The sequence below is a fragment of the Sebastes umbrosus genome, chromosome 2 (assembly GCF_015220745.1).
Source record: "Sebastes umbrosus isolate fSebUmb1 chromosome 2, fSebUmb1.pri, whole genome shotgun sequence".
In the NCBI taxonomy this organism is placed as follows: domain Eukaryota; kingdom Metazoa; phylum Chordata; class Actinopteri; order Perciformes; family Sebastidae; genus Sebastes; species Sebastes umbrosus.
Window position 1 is genome coordinate 30,260,900 of NC_051270.1, and position 15,696 is coordinate 30,276,595.

At 40.6% G+C, this 15,696-nt stretch overlaps 1 protein-coding gene and 1 long non-coding RNA gene across 3 annotated transcripts; one reads left to right on the forward strand and one right to left on the reverse strand.

Moving 5' to 3' along the window:
- The first annotated feature begins 1,117 nt into the window (after positions 1-1,117).
- On the forward strand, positions 1,118-14,480 carry ppef1 (protein phosphatase, EF-hand calcium binding domain 1). 2 transcript variants are annotated; one of them, XM_037753679.1, is made up of 19 exons: positions 1,118-1,601; positions 2,664-2,815; positions 4,542-4,574; positions 4,828-4,955; positions 5,039-5,099; positions 6,543-6,706; positions 6,793-6,907; positions 7,767-7,813; positions 8,585-8,751; positions 8,848-8,884; positions 9,007-9,156; positions 10,400-10,551; positions 10,639-10,873; positions 10,946-11,131; positions 11,202-11,344; positions 11,685-11,791; positions 11,881-12,053; positions 13,015-13,099; positions 13,209-14,480. In XM_037753679.1, the coding sequence occupies exons 2-19, from the start codon at positions 2,683-2,685 to the stop codon at positions 13,409-13,411; spliced, it is 2,319 nt and encodes a 772-aa protein (XP_037609607.1). In that variant the 5' UTR covers positions 1,118-1,601; positions 2,664-2,682; the 3' UTR covers positions 13,412-14,480. The 2 variants fall into 2 exon arrangements, with proteins under 2 accessions (XP_037609607.1, XP_037609617.1); XM_037753689.1 differs by having other exon boundaries at positions 1,121-1,601; positions 11,881-12,044.
- LOC119478774 lies at positions 9,070-11,355 on the reverse strand. Its single transcript, XR_005204496.1, has 3 exons — positions 11,262-11,355; positions 10,355-10,458; positions 9,070-9,206 (listed from the first exon to the last, which is right to left on the reverse strand). It is a non-coding gene; the product is annotated as an uncharacterized LOC119478774 (long non-coding RNA).
- Positions 14,481-15,696: the final 1,216 nt, after the last annotated feature.

Here is a 15,696-nt window from a genome sequence, read left to right on the forward strand (position 1 = left end):
CAGGAGATCAGTGCTGCTGCCACACTGGTTCAACAGAGGATTCGTACGAGAGCTGCTGCATGAAGAGTTGGAAAATGTCATTGTTTTATTAACTTTATCATTAAAGAGTTTTACATTTTTAATCATGAATCTGTTGCCTTTATGCAAGATGCAGGTTTTGAAGGCTGATGCCAAGTTAGTAAGTAAAATAGCATTAAGTACTCACCCCATATAGCAGTAAGTTACAGTTGATTATTTATGTTCAACAATTAAAGTTGTACAATTGAGATGTCATGATTTTAACAGGGTGTAGGGACAATCTGGAATAATTTCTCTGGATACATTTTTTTTTTTTTTTGGTTAACATGCTTCAGTGGGACACACCAAATCTGGCTATTTTAAGTCTTTTAGACAAATCAAAAATTGAAGTAGAGAGTGAGCTCTCACTGCAGGTCAGATCCAGTACCGTGCGTTCAAACAACCCGTACTACCACACAATTTAGTATGCAAGAAAAAAAGATTTTGTAGGCTATGTCCAAAAACATAGTATGCATTTTGCAGTATGTAAACCAATATGATTTTCTGGCTATTCTGACCCACAATCCTGTCTAAGTGTCAAAAGGTCAAGGCACAATATTAGGCACAATATTATGAAGTATGTCCTAATTGTGTGCATATTGCATGCAACAGTACATACTTTGTAAGGGCAGCTGCAGTATGTGCTAAAATAAAAGTATGTGATTTGGAACGTAGCCCTAATGTATGCTCCATTCAAAACGTACAACTGCAATAAAAAAAAAATCGGATAGACCACATTTTAATATGAGCAAAGATGAAACTACTGCTTGCTTTAAATTTAGATTCAAAATGTCAGTTACTCATATCCTTGCTTGCTGCCAAGTAGTACTGTTAACCAATCTGTAACTCTCAAATCTAAACTTCTCATTTGATTTGTTTTCCAATAGTGTTATAAATGTATATAGCCATATCTACTTTAATATGTTTTTCCACACATGGGTGGATGTTTGACTTTAAAAATCAGATTTGGGTGTGTGCTATTATATTGCTTCCACACAGCTCTCAACATGGTGACGGCAGAAACAGGAGAGTACAACACACACACAGAGGGAGAGCAACTTCTCTCTCTGCTCAGGTAGACATTACTCCTCTTTATCTGAACATAGACAATAGTTGTTTGCTGCTCTGAAGACCGAATAACCTTTAAATAATAATCACAATGCCACTATAACTTCATGGGGCACAGGAGTGATTTGCAGGAGTGAAATGAGTCACGGTGTAAATTACCTGGGGGATATTTCAGGCTATTTTAAGGATGAACAGTGGAGAAGGTGGAACAGCTGGTCCTCTCTTGTGCTTTAAATCCACCTTTAAATCCTCCTCCTCTGTGCTCTCGTCTCCTCCTCCAGCAGCAGCAGCAGCTCCAGCAGCCTCCACCGCCTCTCTGCAAACTAAGCGTACCTTTTTAAACACAAACCTTCTCTTAAACGTCATTTAGAGGACAACATTGTGTCTGCAGTTTCAATACAAGTTTTTTTTTTTTTGCATCACATGGATTGTGTGTCCCATTGATGATTTCCGGATCGCAGGGATACCAGCTGCAGGTAGGAACCATACACACTGAGAGGAACAACAACAAACACTGATGCGTAAAAGAAGCACGTCGATGGAATATGATGCTGTGTGAAGATGTAGGAAAGTGATGCAACATTTTCTGTTCTGAGTGATTAGCAGCCATTGGGCAAGCTTCATTTTATTACCAAGGCTTATTGTTATTGTGGCATAGGTTTTGTGTTTTTATATTGAAGCCTAATTTTCATGCATATTTGCAGATCATCTTTTGGAATAAGATGGAAGGAAAACCATTGAGCCTTAACCCCTTTCACTAATTAGATACATTTAGACTTTAAGATAAGATAAGATAAGATATTCCTTTATTAGTCCCGCAGTGGGGACATTTGCAGTGTACAGCAGCAAAGGGGATAGTGCAAAAAACAAGATGCATCAGCTAACACAGTAAAAATAAAAGAGCTAAACAAAGTGTAACAAAATATGAACCATTTAAATAGAAGGAAGTATAGAAATAGGAGCAGTAAATACAGTACTGACAATAAACAGACTATTAACAAAATTGCACAAGTGGAAAATGATATTGCACAGTGAGAATTACACCTGAGTAGTACTGATAGACAGTTGTTGTACAGTAAAGTGCAGTTCTTGTCAGTTTTTTGGTGTGTAAGTGGTCTACTGGGAGCAGTGCTGGTTGTGGAGTCTGACAGCTGCAGGAAGCTGCTCCTTCACACACTTTGGGTGGAGCAGTCTGTCGCTGAAGGAGCTCTCCAGTGCTGAGATGGTGTCCTGCATGGGGTGGGAGTCATTCTCCATCCTGGATGACATGTGTAATCATGGATGACATCTGTAATACAGATGTTTGTTCATATTTGATTCAATTGGGACCCCCACAGCACATTGCACACACAACAGACTATTTTCCATGAGTGCTCTGACTTACTGGAGAAATCCTCACTGACATGAACCCTGCCGCTGAGATGTGAGACTAGATGAAGTCTTCTTAGAAAACTCTGACATCTGATGAGCTAAACAAAGAGTGAAAACAACCACTGACTGATGCAGCGTGACAACAGGAATGTTCTCTCTCTTTCCAGGTCTCATGGCAGCAGTTACATGCCACCTTTCAGATGTGTCCCAGCTTTGGAAAAACTGACTGATGTGACCCCCGGGACCTCCTCTTTGCTCATCATCATGGGATGTGGCACCTCCGTTGCTACGGAGACACAAGGGAAAAGAGTGGAGACAGGTAAAGATGAGTAGCAGGTAGATGCTATTATGGTGCAGGACTTACTCACGTTTTCCTTCCTGTCAGCTGGAAAATTTTGACATTTGGACGTGTTGCCTCTAATGAATTGGTATATAATTGGAGTTAAATTAGAGCCGACAGCTGTGAACAGACCATGTGAGCACAAATATTCCATAAGTGTTGGATACTATACAGGCTCAGACATCTTTGATGAAAGAACATAGTAACTCATGTTTCTATGTCCTTACACAGACTTTCAATTGCTTTTATTTTAAGATTTCACATGTAAAAAAATCCCAGTATAGATCATCAAATATCTATTGTCCTCTCTTCCGTCCAGATTAAAAACTAGAGCTGAAACAAATAGTCAATTAATGTATCGATACAATTAATCCACAACTCTTTTGATAATCGATTAATCATTTTAGTCGTTTTCTAAAAACATTAATGCCAAAAATTCTCTGTTTGCAGCTTCTCAAATGTAAAAAAACATCTACCTTTCTCTATTTTATTTCTTTTCTTGGGTTTTGGACAAAATAACACATTTGAATATGTCATATTGGACTCTGTGATGGGCACTTTGTCACAGTTCTTTTTACATTTCATAAACTAATGAAACTTTTTTTAAACTTTTTATTTATTGACTCACTTAGACCAAAAATGTACTCTGTTCTCCAAGATACACAATCGTTTCATCATACAGTATCAATGAATAAGCCAGAGAACATGCCATAACATAATCATAAATCCAAAGGCAATACTTGTATGTGAGGGTAAAGAAAGAGAAAAATAATGAATGGATTAATTAATTAATGGAGGAAAAAAATATATACATAAAATAAAATAAAAACAAGGAGAAACAGCCAAACAAACAGACAAATAATATTAATAATAATAATTATAATGGTGGTAAGTAAGGAAGTGAGTGGAAAATAAATTGAAGTTTGTTAAAAATAATAATAATCATGATCATAAAAAAGGAAATGCATTGTATTATAATAAAATGTATAATAAATTAATAGGTAGATGAAGGCTGATTGCGAGACAGTATGAAGTAGGGGCTATAATGTGTGTCATCATAATAGTTCCTCATATTCTGCTTAATAATAAAATCAAACTTCCTCACGGGCCGAATAGGAGAGAAGAGGGAGAGAAGAATAAAAAAAAAGCATCAAAGAAAACAAAACATGATCGGTACATGCGCCGTCCAAACATTTATTTGATTAATTAACAAAGTAACTGGCCGACTAATCGATGATGAAAATAATCATCAGTTGTGGTACTTTTCTTGTTGATCTCTGTGAAGCATTATGTAACATTATTTGTGCTCTTTTAAATTGTGTGTTATTAGCAGTAGTTATGGCAGTAGTATTTTTAGTATTTTACGCCTCTCAAAGTCACGCTTTGTAGTATGAATCTGAAGATAATTAATTTTTGCTGTAGTAAATTTTCCTACGACTTGTTGCACACACACACCAGATGTTTGACAGATGGTGCTTTTCTTTCTTCACAGTCTGTCTTCTCTCTTTAATGAGTGCTGTTTCCCCTGAAAGCTCTTTTAATTTTCTCAGTTTTTCCAGTCCCACTGTTGCTCATCACCTCCCCTGTGTCTTGTTATCTCTCTCACTGCGTGTGTGTGTGTGTGTGTGTGTGTGTGTTGTCTTGCACATGATTTTATTCAATTACCAGTTTCTTATGCTGAATTTAACTTTTTTTCTTCTCACAGATGACACAGTTAAGACTCCCAGCCCAGCTCTGAGTAAGACCCTGCACGATCAGTCTGTGACATATACGTGACGTGTGCATGCATCCATGTGGGCTTTTCAGAGTGCTAATTTACAAAAGATGCAGTAGAATTCAAAATGCTGTGCTAGAATACAAAATAAGACCTGAGGAACCTCACATGTCATATTCATGTACTGTATGTACTGTATGTACTGTATGTACTGTATGTGACTCCAGATATTTAAACATGTCTAAATGAAACGTAACAGCTGGTGTTTGTGTCGTAGCTATGAAGGCAGCAGTTTTGATCCAGCGGTGGTACCGGCGCTACATGGCCCGTCTGGAGATGAGGCGCAGGTACACCTGGAACATCTTTCAGTCCATTGAGTATGCTGGGGAACAGGACCAGCTACAGGTGACTCTCAGCTCAGGATACATGTACACATTTTTACAGAAGCATCAGAAAGCTTAAACATGTTTTGTTTTTTCTTTCTTCAGCTCTCCAGTTTCTTCAGTTTCATGCTCGACAACTTCACTCAGCTGAATGGAAATGGACCAGGTTAGAAACCAAAACACTACAGAATATTAAGATTAGATACTATTATGTGTATTGAAAACTCTGACTTCACCCATGTTATTTGGAAATGTTGGAGATAATGATGGAGGTTTTATTTTGGAGTAAAACAACATTTTCAAACAGTGCTCATATGGATATGAATGCAGGACTAATGTACTCTACTTTATTATGTTTGCACTGTGCATGTAAAGCATTCACTCCTAATAGCACCTCCAGGTCTCAGACTTACTGACAGTTCAATGTCTGAGGTTATTTTCAGTCATTTTTCCTTTTATTCATGTATCTGGTGTACTATGTACTTGTATGTGAAACCGAATGATGTTTGCAGCTATTTTTTGCAGGTAAATACAAATAGTGAGGCATGACATTTTAATAATACAGTATTAGTTTATAAGTTATAGTTATAGTTATATATATATATAGGTGTTGTAACACAGGAAGGTTATGTATTTTTTTACTTCCATCAAATTAACACCCGTTACGCCGCTGTATTTTGGTCTACATTAGAACATTCATTGCATTTACCCTGTTGCTTAGCAACTACTGTGGATGTGGAGGCCAGTGTGTTGGTGTGTTGCGCTGACACAGCTGTGGATGAAGTATGTATTGACCCTCTCATCCAGCTAAAAAACATAATGCTCCATTGACAAGCTAATCCTCAGGTCAGCCCTTATTGCCAAACATCTGTAGTACGTCCGCCACGTGGGTTTTTTACATTGAGTCAACATGAGTGATGCAAAGAGGCCAGACTGTTGTTGTCTGTGTTGACTATACACAGCATCTGTGTTTGTGTGTTTGTGACAGAATAGAGGACATTTAATAGACACTGAGGGGGAAATAGACAAAAGACTTACAAAAGAGAAATAGGCCTGGAGGTAGATGAATGTTCAGGCCTTGTTTGTTTGCATAAATTAGAGGTTTTCATTAACATACTGGAGTGGTCTTTTAATACAACAGGGAGGTCACACAGAGCTGGATGTGCTGTTGTGTCAAGCTGTGTATTACAGGGAACTACAAATTAAAATCTGGATAATCTGTAGACTACATCAGTGGGTAAAACTGTCATTTTTTCCCCCCAAAAGAAGATTTCTACTTAGTAGAAGATTTTATTGATATTGCCTACTTTTAGTGGGGGTTTTTTATTTTTCAAGATGTGAGCCACCATCGTGACATACTGTATAACCAAGGTAGACAGGAAGGAAAGAAAATAATTTTAAAAAAGGATAAAAGGACACCCAACAAATCTAGAAAAAAAAAAAAAATTACTTTTAGTATTTAGCATTTTCTGCAGTTATCCTCAGAAAGTTTGCTGTACATCATTCTCACATTGTACTTTGGTGGACCTCTAGCTTTCCTTTCAGTCAAAAGACATCACTAAGAATGAGCTCAGTATGCTCACTTCTTGTCTTCCACTGTGTCCTCCAGACTTGATCTCCCAGCTGTTGGACCCGGTGGTGGACCCCTGGTTAGACAAAGAGACCTGCTACAACTTGATCCCCGTTCCAGAGTCGTACGCCGGACCCAGACTCTCGTTTCCTCTCTCCGTCTCTGATACCAATGCTCTCCTCGGTGCATTCAAAGAGCAGCAGGTACAGTAATATGGATCTTTCTCTCTCTTGCTTTTGATTGTCTTGGTTTAGATTTTAGGGACTTATCTCTTTTCTTTTCCAATCAGACTCTACATGCCAGATATGTTCTGCAGCTGCTGTACAAGACCAAGAAGCTCCTCAAACAGATGCCCAACATCAGCCACTTGTCGACATCCTACACCAATGAGATCACTATATGTGGTGGGTGACCATGACCTCAGTTTCTTGTTAATTCAAGATTCAAAATTGTTTGTCATATTTAAGTATAGGGCTGCAACTAACAATTATTTTCATCATTGATTAATCTGTTGATTATTGTCTCAATTAATCCATTAGTTGTTTGGTCTATAAAATGATAGAAAATGGTGAGAAATGTCGATCAGTGTTTCCCAGAGCTCAAGATGACATCCTCAAATGTCTTGTTTTGTCCACAACTCAAAGATATTCAGTATACTGTCATAGAGGAGTAAAGAAACCAGAAAATATTCACATTTAAGAAGCTGGAATCAGAGAATCCATACTCTTTTTTTTTCTTTAAAAAATTTGTTAAACCGATTAATCAATTATCAAAATAGTTGGCGATTAATTAAATAGTTGACAACTAATCGAATAATCGTTGCAGCTCTATTTAAGTACACCGTCTCATTGCTTTGCTTGTGTGTTGTCGCTGCCTGTTCACCTGCTACTTCGCACCATACAGTGGGCTGCTGAATACATGAATAACCTGCTTGCCGGTTAAATGATCGCTGATGTCTGTAAATGTGTTTTAAATACAGCTGACTCTATCTTAATGGCAGCGTTCCAAGAATAGAGGTCTTGTTTATTTGCACACTGATCAGGCACTTGACTCCTCTTCCACGGCTGCCTCCTCCGGCAGAGTTGCATCTCATTAAACTCAAGAATACTTGTGACTAAAAACAGAAAACACACACCGTTTAGTGGTTGAGGTGTTTTCATATCATTGAGGAATATTTTAGACATCCTCTGTATGTCAGGGATCAGTTAAGACAGAAATAAGATTCCAATCTCAGCATTGCTGTGATTTTCCTTCTTGGTACAGGTGATCTGCACGGGCGTCTTGATGACTTACTTCTCATATTTTATAAGGTAAAGCTATTTCTTTTTTACTATACAACAATTTTTTTTAGAATCATTCACTACGTATTTTACAGGGAAATCTTGTTTTATGCAGATACATCTGATTTTATATAAATACACAAATTATTTAAAGGGACTGTTTGTAACTTTTTACACGTGTAAATCTACCGGGTCGGTTTCCCATGCGCGCTCGCATATGCGCGCTCGCGTGTGGCTACGCTGTTCAGACCGCTCCTCTGCCTGCTTGCCTTCACTCACGCAACGCGCTCGTTCTCACTCAGCTCGCTCCACCTCACATGGATGCGTGTTTCCCGTGTCTTGTGAAGTGACGGGGCTCCGCAGCGAGAAACGTTATCGTCTCCAACCGGGAGCCGGTGTCTCCCCTGTTCCCTCCGGCTGCGGTCGGAGACGATAACTAGGATCAGCAGTGATTCATGGAGAGACCTTCGTCTGGTCAGCTAACATTACTGCCAAGCAGGTGAAATATAGAGTGATATTGTGGTTTTAGCTGACGTGTGTCGCCTCACTGTTTTGAGCGATGCTCATTCATGTCTATTTAGAGCGAGCAAGCGTGAGCCCGATGCTGACTTTCATTGACTTAACGGCCACAGGTGTCGCTGTTAACATTTAACACAAAATGCATTTCTGAAAGTTACAAACAGTCCCTTTAAACAAGCAAATGTGAATGACAGTTGAAGCCACATCAAACATAGCTCTAAGATCTGATTTCTCTAAGATCTGATTTTAAGTTTTCTGATTTTACGGCACGTTGCTGTTCAGAATGGCCTTCCCTCTGCGGAGACGCCATACGTGTTCAACGGAGACTTTGTGGACCGTGGGAAAAAGTCAGTGGAAGTGGTTATCCTCCTGTTCGCCTACATGCTGCTTTACCCCGACTACATGCACCTGAACCGAGGGAACCATGAAGACCACATAATGAACCTCAGGTTGGTAGGAAGATGAAAACATTTATCCATCTAGGTTTACCACAAACATGAGATTAACAATATCTCAGTGTGATGTTTTTTACATTGATGTTCCAGATATGGGTTCACAAAAGAAGTCATGCAGAAGTACAAGGTACAGTAAAGTCCAGACACATGTCATTATTCTGCTTTTATTATGTACAGAACTCAGTTGCATGTTCTGAAGGTTGTAACATGTGAGCTGTGTGGTTTAATAATCTATCTGACTGTGTGCAGACTCACGGCCGTGAGATCCTTCAGCTGTTTCAGGACGTTTTCAGCCTTCTGCCCGTGGCGACGGTGATTGACGGAAAGATCCTGATCGTTCACGGAGGGATATCAGACCAGACCGACCTGGACTTCCTCAGCTCCATAGAGAGGCACAGGGTCAGTGGAAACAAGCAGCCAACCTTCATCCTCCATCTGTACTCTCTTAACTGCAAAAATCAATGTTGGGCACTAGAGGTCAGAAAAACATTTCTAAAAACATTGACAAATTCACAGCCACCACACATCTAACATGTCAGCTAACAGGAGGATTTGTAAATATCCAGCAGACAAGCTCCATGCTAAATACTTGCGTGGTTTTAAACAACTTTCAGTGCTGTACATCACATACCTTTTTATTGTTTATGTGGTTTTCTTTATTCTTTTGAATGATTGGCCCACAGAAAATGATTACACAATCACACAAATGAAAAATAATCCTGGATTTCATGGAACAGCAGACTCAATGGATTATAATTGAATGCATGTGTTCTCATAAAGTTATTAAAAGTAATTCTGGCAAATGAGCAAATTACTTACGAAGTAGAGGATGACATGCGTGCAACAAAATGTACAATAATTTGTGTAATGTTATGTTGGATTTTTACCTTCCTATTAAGGTACTTGCTAAGAATTAGTTCTGTACTAACTAAGGGTATGTATAAACTTGTTAAAGGGCCAGTGTGTAACATTTCGGGAGATCTATTAGCAGAAATGGAATAAATTATTCATAACTATGTTAGTGTATAATCACCTGAAACTAAGAATCGTTGTGTTTTCTTTAGCTTAGAATGAGCCCTTCATATCTACATAGGGAGTGGGTCCTCTTCACGGAGTCCACCATGTTTCTACAGTAGCCCAGAACGGACAAACCAAACTCTGGCTCTAGAGAGAGCCTTTCACGTTTTTACATTACCTGAAGGCCACCGTAGTTCTCCGACATGCTTGTGAAACTACAGTAACGTGAGCCGCAGAGTACAAAACCGTGGTACCGCCAGCCGCCGTCTCACTTCCGTTTCTACTAAAGTAGTGTTATTATGGTAAGGATGGCCTCTGAGCGAGGCGAGCAGAGGTTTGCACTTGGCGGCTCACGTTACCGAAGTCTTGAAAGGGAGGAGTGAGCGGAGGGGTACTCAGTTGGTTGCAATCTGCAACCACACCACTAGATGCCGCAAAACCCTACACCCTGTCCCTTTAAGTCAAGTCAGTTTTTTTGCCTCAATGGGCTTTACAATCCGAACAACATGCTGTACGTTACCCACTTATCCTCAGACACTGGACATGCGTCAGTTTGAACTTCAATTTAGAAAACAAATACCTATGTCCTCCCTTTATTTCTGTCTTCCCATCGCTGCTCGTCCAGGTGAAATCTGCCCTGAGGTTTCCCAGACGTAGTTTGGAGCAGCTGGACATCGGTCAGTCCTGCAGACAGATGAAAAGAATGAGATCTACCGCCAGCTCTCGTCCCGGCAGCAGTCGCAGCCACAGCAAGAACCAAAGAACCCCCAACCAGAGGTCTTACAGCAGCCCACAGATGTTTTTTAAAGTCTACAATTAAACTTCTTGTTTAAAGTGACTCTTTTCTCTCCTTTTTTTCTGTAGAAAGAGGCAATGCCGTCAAGACAGCGCCGTCTCCACTTCTTCCTCCTCCTCATCATCGTCCTCGTCCTCCTCTTCACTCTGCTCTCCTCGAACTCCATCGTGCCTATCGCCTCGTCCGTGCCCGTCTTTTCCCAACATGCCTTACACTATCAACGGCCTCCAAGTGCCTTTCCTGGACTCTCTGTCCTCTGTCCCCCCTCCTTCACCTCCACAACATGATCGGGAATGGAAACAGGTCAGAGGAGTGGACTCAGTGTATTCTGTGTGTCTCATTCAGCACTTTAATCTGCTTTCCTCTCTGCTGCAGATAGTGGACATATTGTGGAGTGACCCTAAACCCCAAGAGGGCTGCAGTCCCAACACATTCAGAGGAGGAGGCTGCTACTTCGGCCCTGACGTCACCCAGAGACTTCTGCTCCAGCACGGACTCCAGCTACTCATCAGATCCCATGAGTGCAAACAGGAGGGATATGAGCTCTGTCACGGTGGACAGGTAGCAATAAATGAATTCAGATTGTACAAAAATGTCTGAGTTTGGAGAAATAAATGTGTTTGTTCTACAGGTGATCACCATTTTCTCAGCGTCAAACTATTACGAGGAGGGAAGCAACCGCGGTGCCTACATCAAAGTGGGCCGAGAACTGGTTCCCCGCTTCTACCAGTACCAAGTCAGCCGCACAACACGCAAACTCACCCTGACACAGAGGTACAACAGGCGTCCGGTGTGTTTCTGTTTATGTAAAACCAGGCAGATTACCCACAGCTGGGTGTAGCAGTACTGCAACAATTAGTGGATTAATGGATTAGTTCATTCAAAGAAAAATAAGTACCAACAATTTTGACAATTGATTAATAGTTTAGGTCATTTATCAGCTGGTCCTGTCTCTCCTATGTGAGGATTTTCTGAATGTGTCTGTTTTAATGTGTTAATTAGTTATATATTGAATATATTTGGGTTTTGGACTGCTGAGTGGTCAAAACATTTGCAAGAATTTTGTATTTGAGCATTTATGTAAGAAAGCTCAGTCTTGGTTGTGTGTCTGCAGAGTCCGAGCTGCTGAAGGCTCCGCTCTCAAGGCCCTGAAGGAGAAGCTGTTCTCCCATCGCTCTGAGCTGCTGTCGGGCCTCCAGCAGTACGACCAGAATAACACCGGTGCGCTTTGCTCACTCCGTTTGCCTCGCTTTATGTTTAAACCAGGTTTACATGTATAGTTGTTATATGCAAGCATATCTGTTTTTCAGGTAATGTGTCAGTCAGTGAATGGGCTCAGGTGTTGGAGTCTGTGCTGAGACTGGATCTGCCCTGGAGGACTCTTCGTCCACACTTAGCCCGCCTGGCACCAGATGGCAGTGTGGACTATCAGTCCTGCTTCGAGGATATGGAGCCAGGGATTCCTCTGCCTCAGGTAAGAGAGGTAGGGAATAACCCTATCAGAGCAACTAAGTACATTTACTCAAATATTGTCCTTAAAGGCTATTTTTTATTTATCCTCGTATTTTACTTTAGCATTTTATGTTTAATATTTTATCTTTACTTATTTACTTTTCAGGTTGAAGGGTTTTACCTTTTACTTCACTACATTTAGTTGATGCCTGTTGATAGTTTTTCAGTTTCTCAGGGACTTTTAAACTCTATTGATGACATGATGTGCATTTGTTTGGTTTGATCTAAGTTCAAGTCTTAGAAAGTGAAAGAGGCTGATCATTTTCTGAAGTATGTAATCATGCATACAAAATTAATATTTCTAAAAAGGGACACTCGAGGTTTTTCACCTGACAGCACCAATATGATGAATTGCTGTAATTTAAACACACAAAAAAACAAAGGCTTCCTAAACAGGTCAGTCATTACTAACAATGGAAGGGGGCATTTGATTGCAGAAAAGAGAGCGAGGTTAATGTGCAATATGTGCACAAATATATGCACCTAATGACAATTAATTTACTCTGCCCGAGGAACGGCACCAACCTTGAAACACAATACAATCCAGAGTCCAAGCGTTTTTGTGTTATTTGTGCCTTTATTCATGCACACGCTGTATCGACTATATTACATTCTCACTTTTCTGCATTCAACGGCTCTCCTGTTTGTTTTTATTATTATTTTATATAGTTTAAACTACAGACTCAGTTACATCCAGACTGTCTACATCAATGAGATACTACTTACATCTTGAAGTCAATTCTTCATAATGTGTACTTTTGAATTGAGTACATTTTACTGCTGATACTTTTACTTGTAAAGGAGAGTTTTTCCTTAGTGGTACTGATACTATCAGGATTATATTACTTATTCTACCAGTGCTGCTATTAAAACACAGCTAGTGGTCGTTTAGTTGTCTACTGTTTTCTTTTCCTCTTTTTTTCTCCTTTTAGGTGACTCCAAACTTGGCTGAAACTCTGTTCAGATACAGGACAGACATTGAGATAATATTCAACATTATAGACAAAGACCACTCAGGTAATAAAATACTGAATCTCTTTGAAGACAATGTGTCGATATTTCAAAATGTATTCATGTCTTCAGTTCAGTATATATGTGTGTGTGTGTGTGTGTGTGTGTTGTTCAGGCCTGATCTCCATCGAGGAGTTTCGTCACACCTGGCGTCTCTTCAGCGCCCACCTGGGGGTCGACATCGACGACAGAGCCATCGACGATCTGGCCCGAAGTATCGACTTCAACAAAGACGGCAGTATAGACTTCACTGAGTTCCTGGAGGCCTTCAGGGTGGTGCACAAACTAGACAACAAGGATCAGCACAAGTATTCGTGAATGGGAGAATCTGAATATGACAGCGTGGAAGTCCTGCAGGATCAGCAGTATGCAAGGAAAGTAGGGAAGAAATAATTTAGTATTAAGTTGTTGAAGGAAAAATAACCCTCTGAACACTAAAACGTAACAGCGATAAGTGTTTTTAGCCACTGAAGCGGTGGATCTACGGATGGCATTGTCAGTCTGTAGGTTGCTTCCATCCACCGCTTTGGTTTCAAAGTGAAATATTTCAACCAATATTTGATAGATTGCCTTGAAACTTTGTACAGACATTCATGTTCTCCTGAGGATAAAAGACCTAAGACTTTGGTGATCCACTGACTTTTCATCTAGAACCACCAGCAGGCCAAAGATTTCAATACATTGAGATATCTCAACATCAACCAGATGGATTGGCATCAGTTTTAATACTGACAATCGTGGTTCCCTGGTGATGGATCCTAATGACTTTTGTGATTCACTGTCTTGCCATCTAGTGCCACCAGCAGGCTGACAGTTTTGAGCGTTTCGGCGTGAAATGGCTCGACAAACGTTGGTTGGATTGTCGTGAAATTTGGCAGCATTTAGAAGGATAATGGTAAATGGCTGCATTTATATAGCGCTTATATCCAAAGAGCTTTACAATTTGCCTCTCATTCACCCATTCACACACTCACACACACACTGATGGCAGCGAGCTACCGTGCAAGGTGCGGACCTGACTTTCGGAGCAATTTAGGGTTCAATGATACTGTAAAGTCACTAAGAACCCACACAAACTTCGACCTAGTAAAAAAAAGATGCTAGAAAAGGTCTGAAGCAGGTTCTGAGGCGACATATAATAGGTACAGTTTGATTTAGATGTCACTTCTGACAGCAGTTGCAGACTTGTGAGAAACATTATAGTGTATAACCGATATACAACAGGAGTACCAGCGTGAGGCCACATACTGTAGTATTACATCATATATTGATGCCTGAAGGTTTCAGCATTAGAGACAACAGAAACACGCTGCTACTAATATTAGTTTCAGCCAGTGTGTGTTCAGCTGTTTACCAAAAATAAATAAAATGGCTTTTTTTAAACTAATTGCTGTATTTCGTGTATGTTTTAGACGGAGTGTTTCAGTGTGTGTGTGTGTGTGTGTGTTCGTATTAACTCTGGCATCCTGCCCACTATAATTACCAAACGGTGAGAGCAGTAAAACAGGCCCAGGCATCCTGTCAGCCTGAGTAAATGATGGGTTCAGATTTTACTGAACAACTTGTGCAGCACAACGCACACACATACTTTAAACACACACTCTCTAGTTGCAAGAGGCTACAGAAGTGAAGGGTGAGAGACAAACGGGGGGGTTGTGGAGACTATTCATTTTTGAAGTGATTGTTTTGGTGGCAGGGTTCTTGGATGTTTCCCTCTTTTTTTGTCAAACTGCTCATGTCTGAGAGTACAGTACTGTATATATTAAAGCAACAAGTTACATTACTATAAAGCAGGTAAAACCAGCATCTCCCCTGATACCTCCTCATCCATCTGTCAGAGTGTTTTGCACCATCTTACCCCTCCTTCCTCCTTTCCTTCCTTCCATCTGCCCATCCTATAGTAATCCCAGACTACATCTTCCCTCCCCTCCGTCTTCAACCTCTCTCCCACTTTCACTCTCCAAGTACTTCCCTTCAGCCTCCCATCACATCTGGGAGTTCAGATGGAGCTCCTGGCAGCTCTGGTCGCTCTGCTCTGCGTCTTCGCTCCAGGTACTCCTTAAAGTTGATTTTCATTCTTGTGTGTTGTTGTTTTCAGACATTTACTGTGAATCTGTCCTACAGCGCGTGGAGCTGAGGGGTGCAGCGGTTTCAGACACCTGGAGAACGGACAGACGTTTTTCCGTTACGGAGGACTGCTGGTGATCTTCCGCTGTCGTCCCAGCTACAAGCTCCATGGATACAAAACCAACAGCTGTGTGTCTGGACACTGGTCCCGGGACACCCCAGTCTGTGTCGGTGAGGAGCTTAATTCATGAGCATACACTGCAAACCTAATAGATGCATTTAGAGGATAATGTGAACTTGTTTGTATCAACTTTTGTTTTCAAGTATTGAAGCTTTTTTTTGCTTCTGTTACAGAGCACAGTAGAGAGTTGAGAGGAGACAACAACAAAGGTGGTCAGACTCAACCTTTTAATCACTTTCCATGATATTCTCCCCTCTTTCAGGCTCCGGCTGCTCCGATCCGGGGCCGCTCATTCACGGGACGAGCAGCATGAATGAGGACAGCTCCTGGGCAGTGTTCACCTGTAACAGTGGCT

Bases quoted from the DNA above. Each gene is read 5' to 3' on its own strand.
- ppef1 (XM_037753679.1), top strand. From the start codon at position 2,683: ATGCCACCTTTCAGATGTGTCCCAGCTTTGGAAAAACTGACTGATGTG. The intron at 9,157-10,399 runs GTCAGTGGAAAC...CTGCTCGTCCAG, and splicing joins GCTCCATAGAGAGGCACAGG to GTGAAATCTGCCCTGAGGTT. The intron at 10,874-10,945 runs GTCAGAGGAGTG...TCTCTGCTGCAG, and splicing joins ATGATCGGGAATGGAAACAG to ATAGTGGACATATTGTGGAG.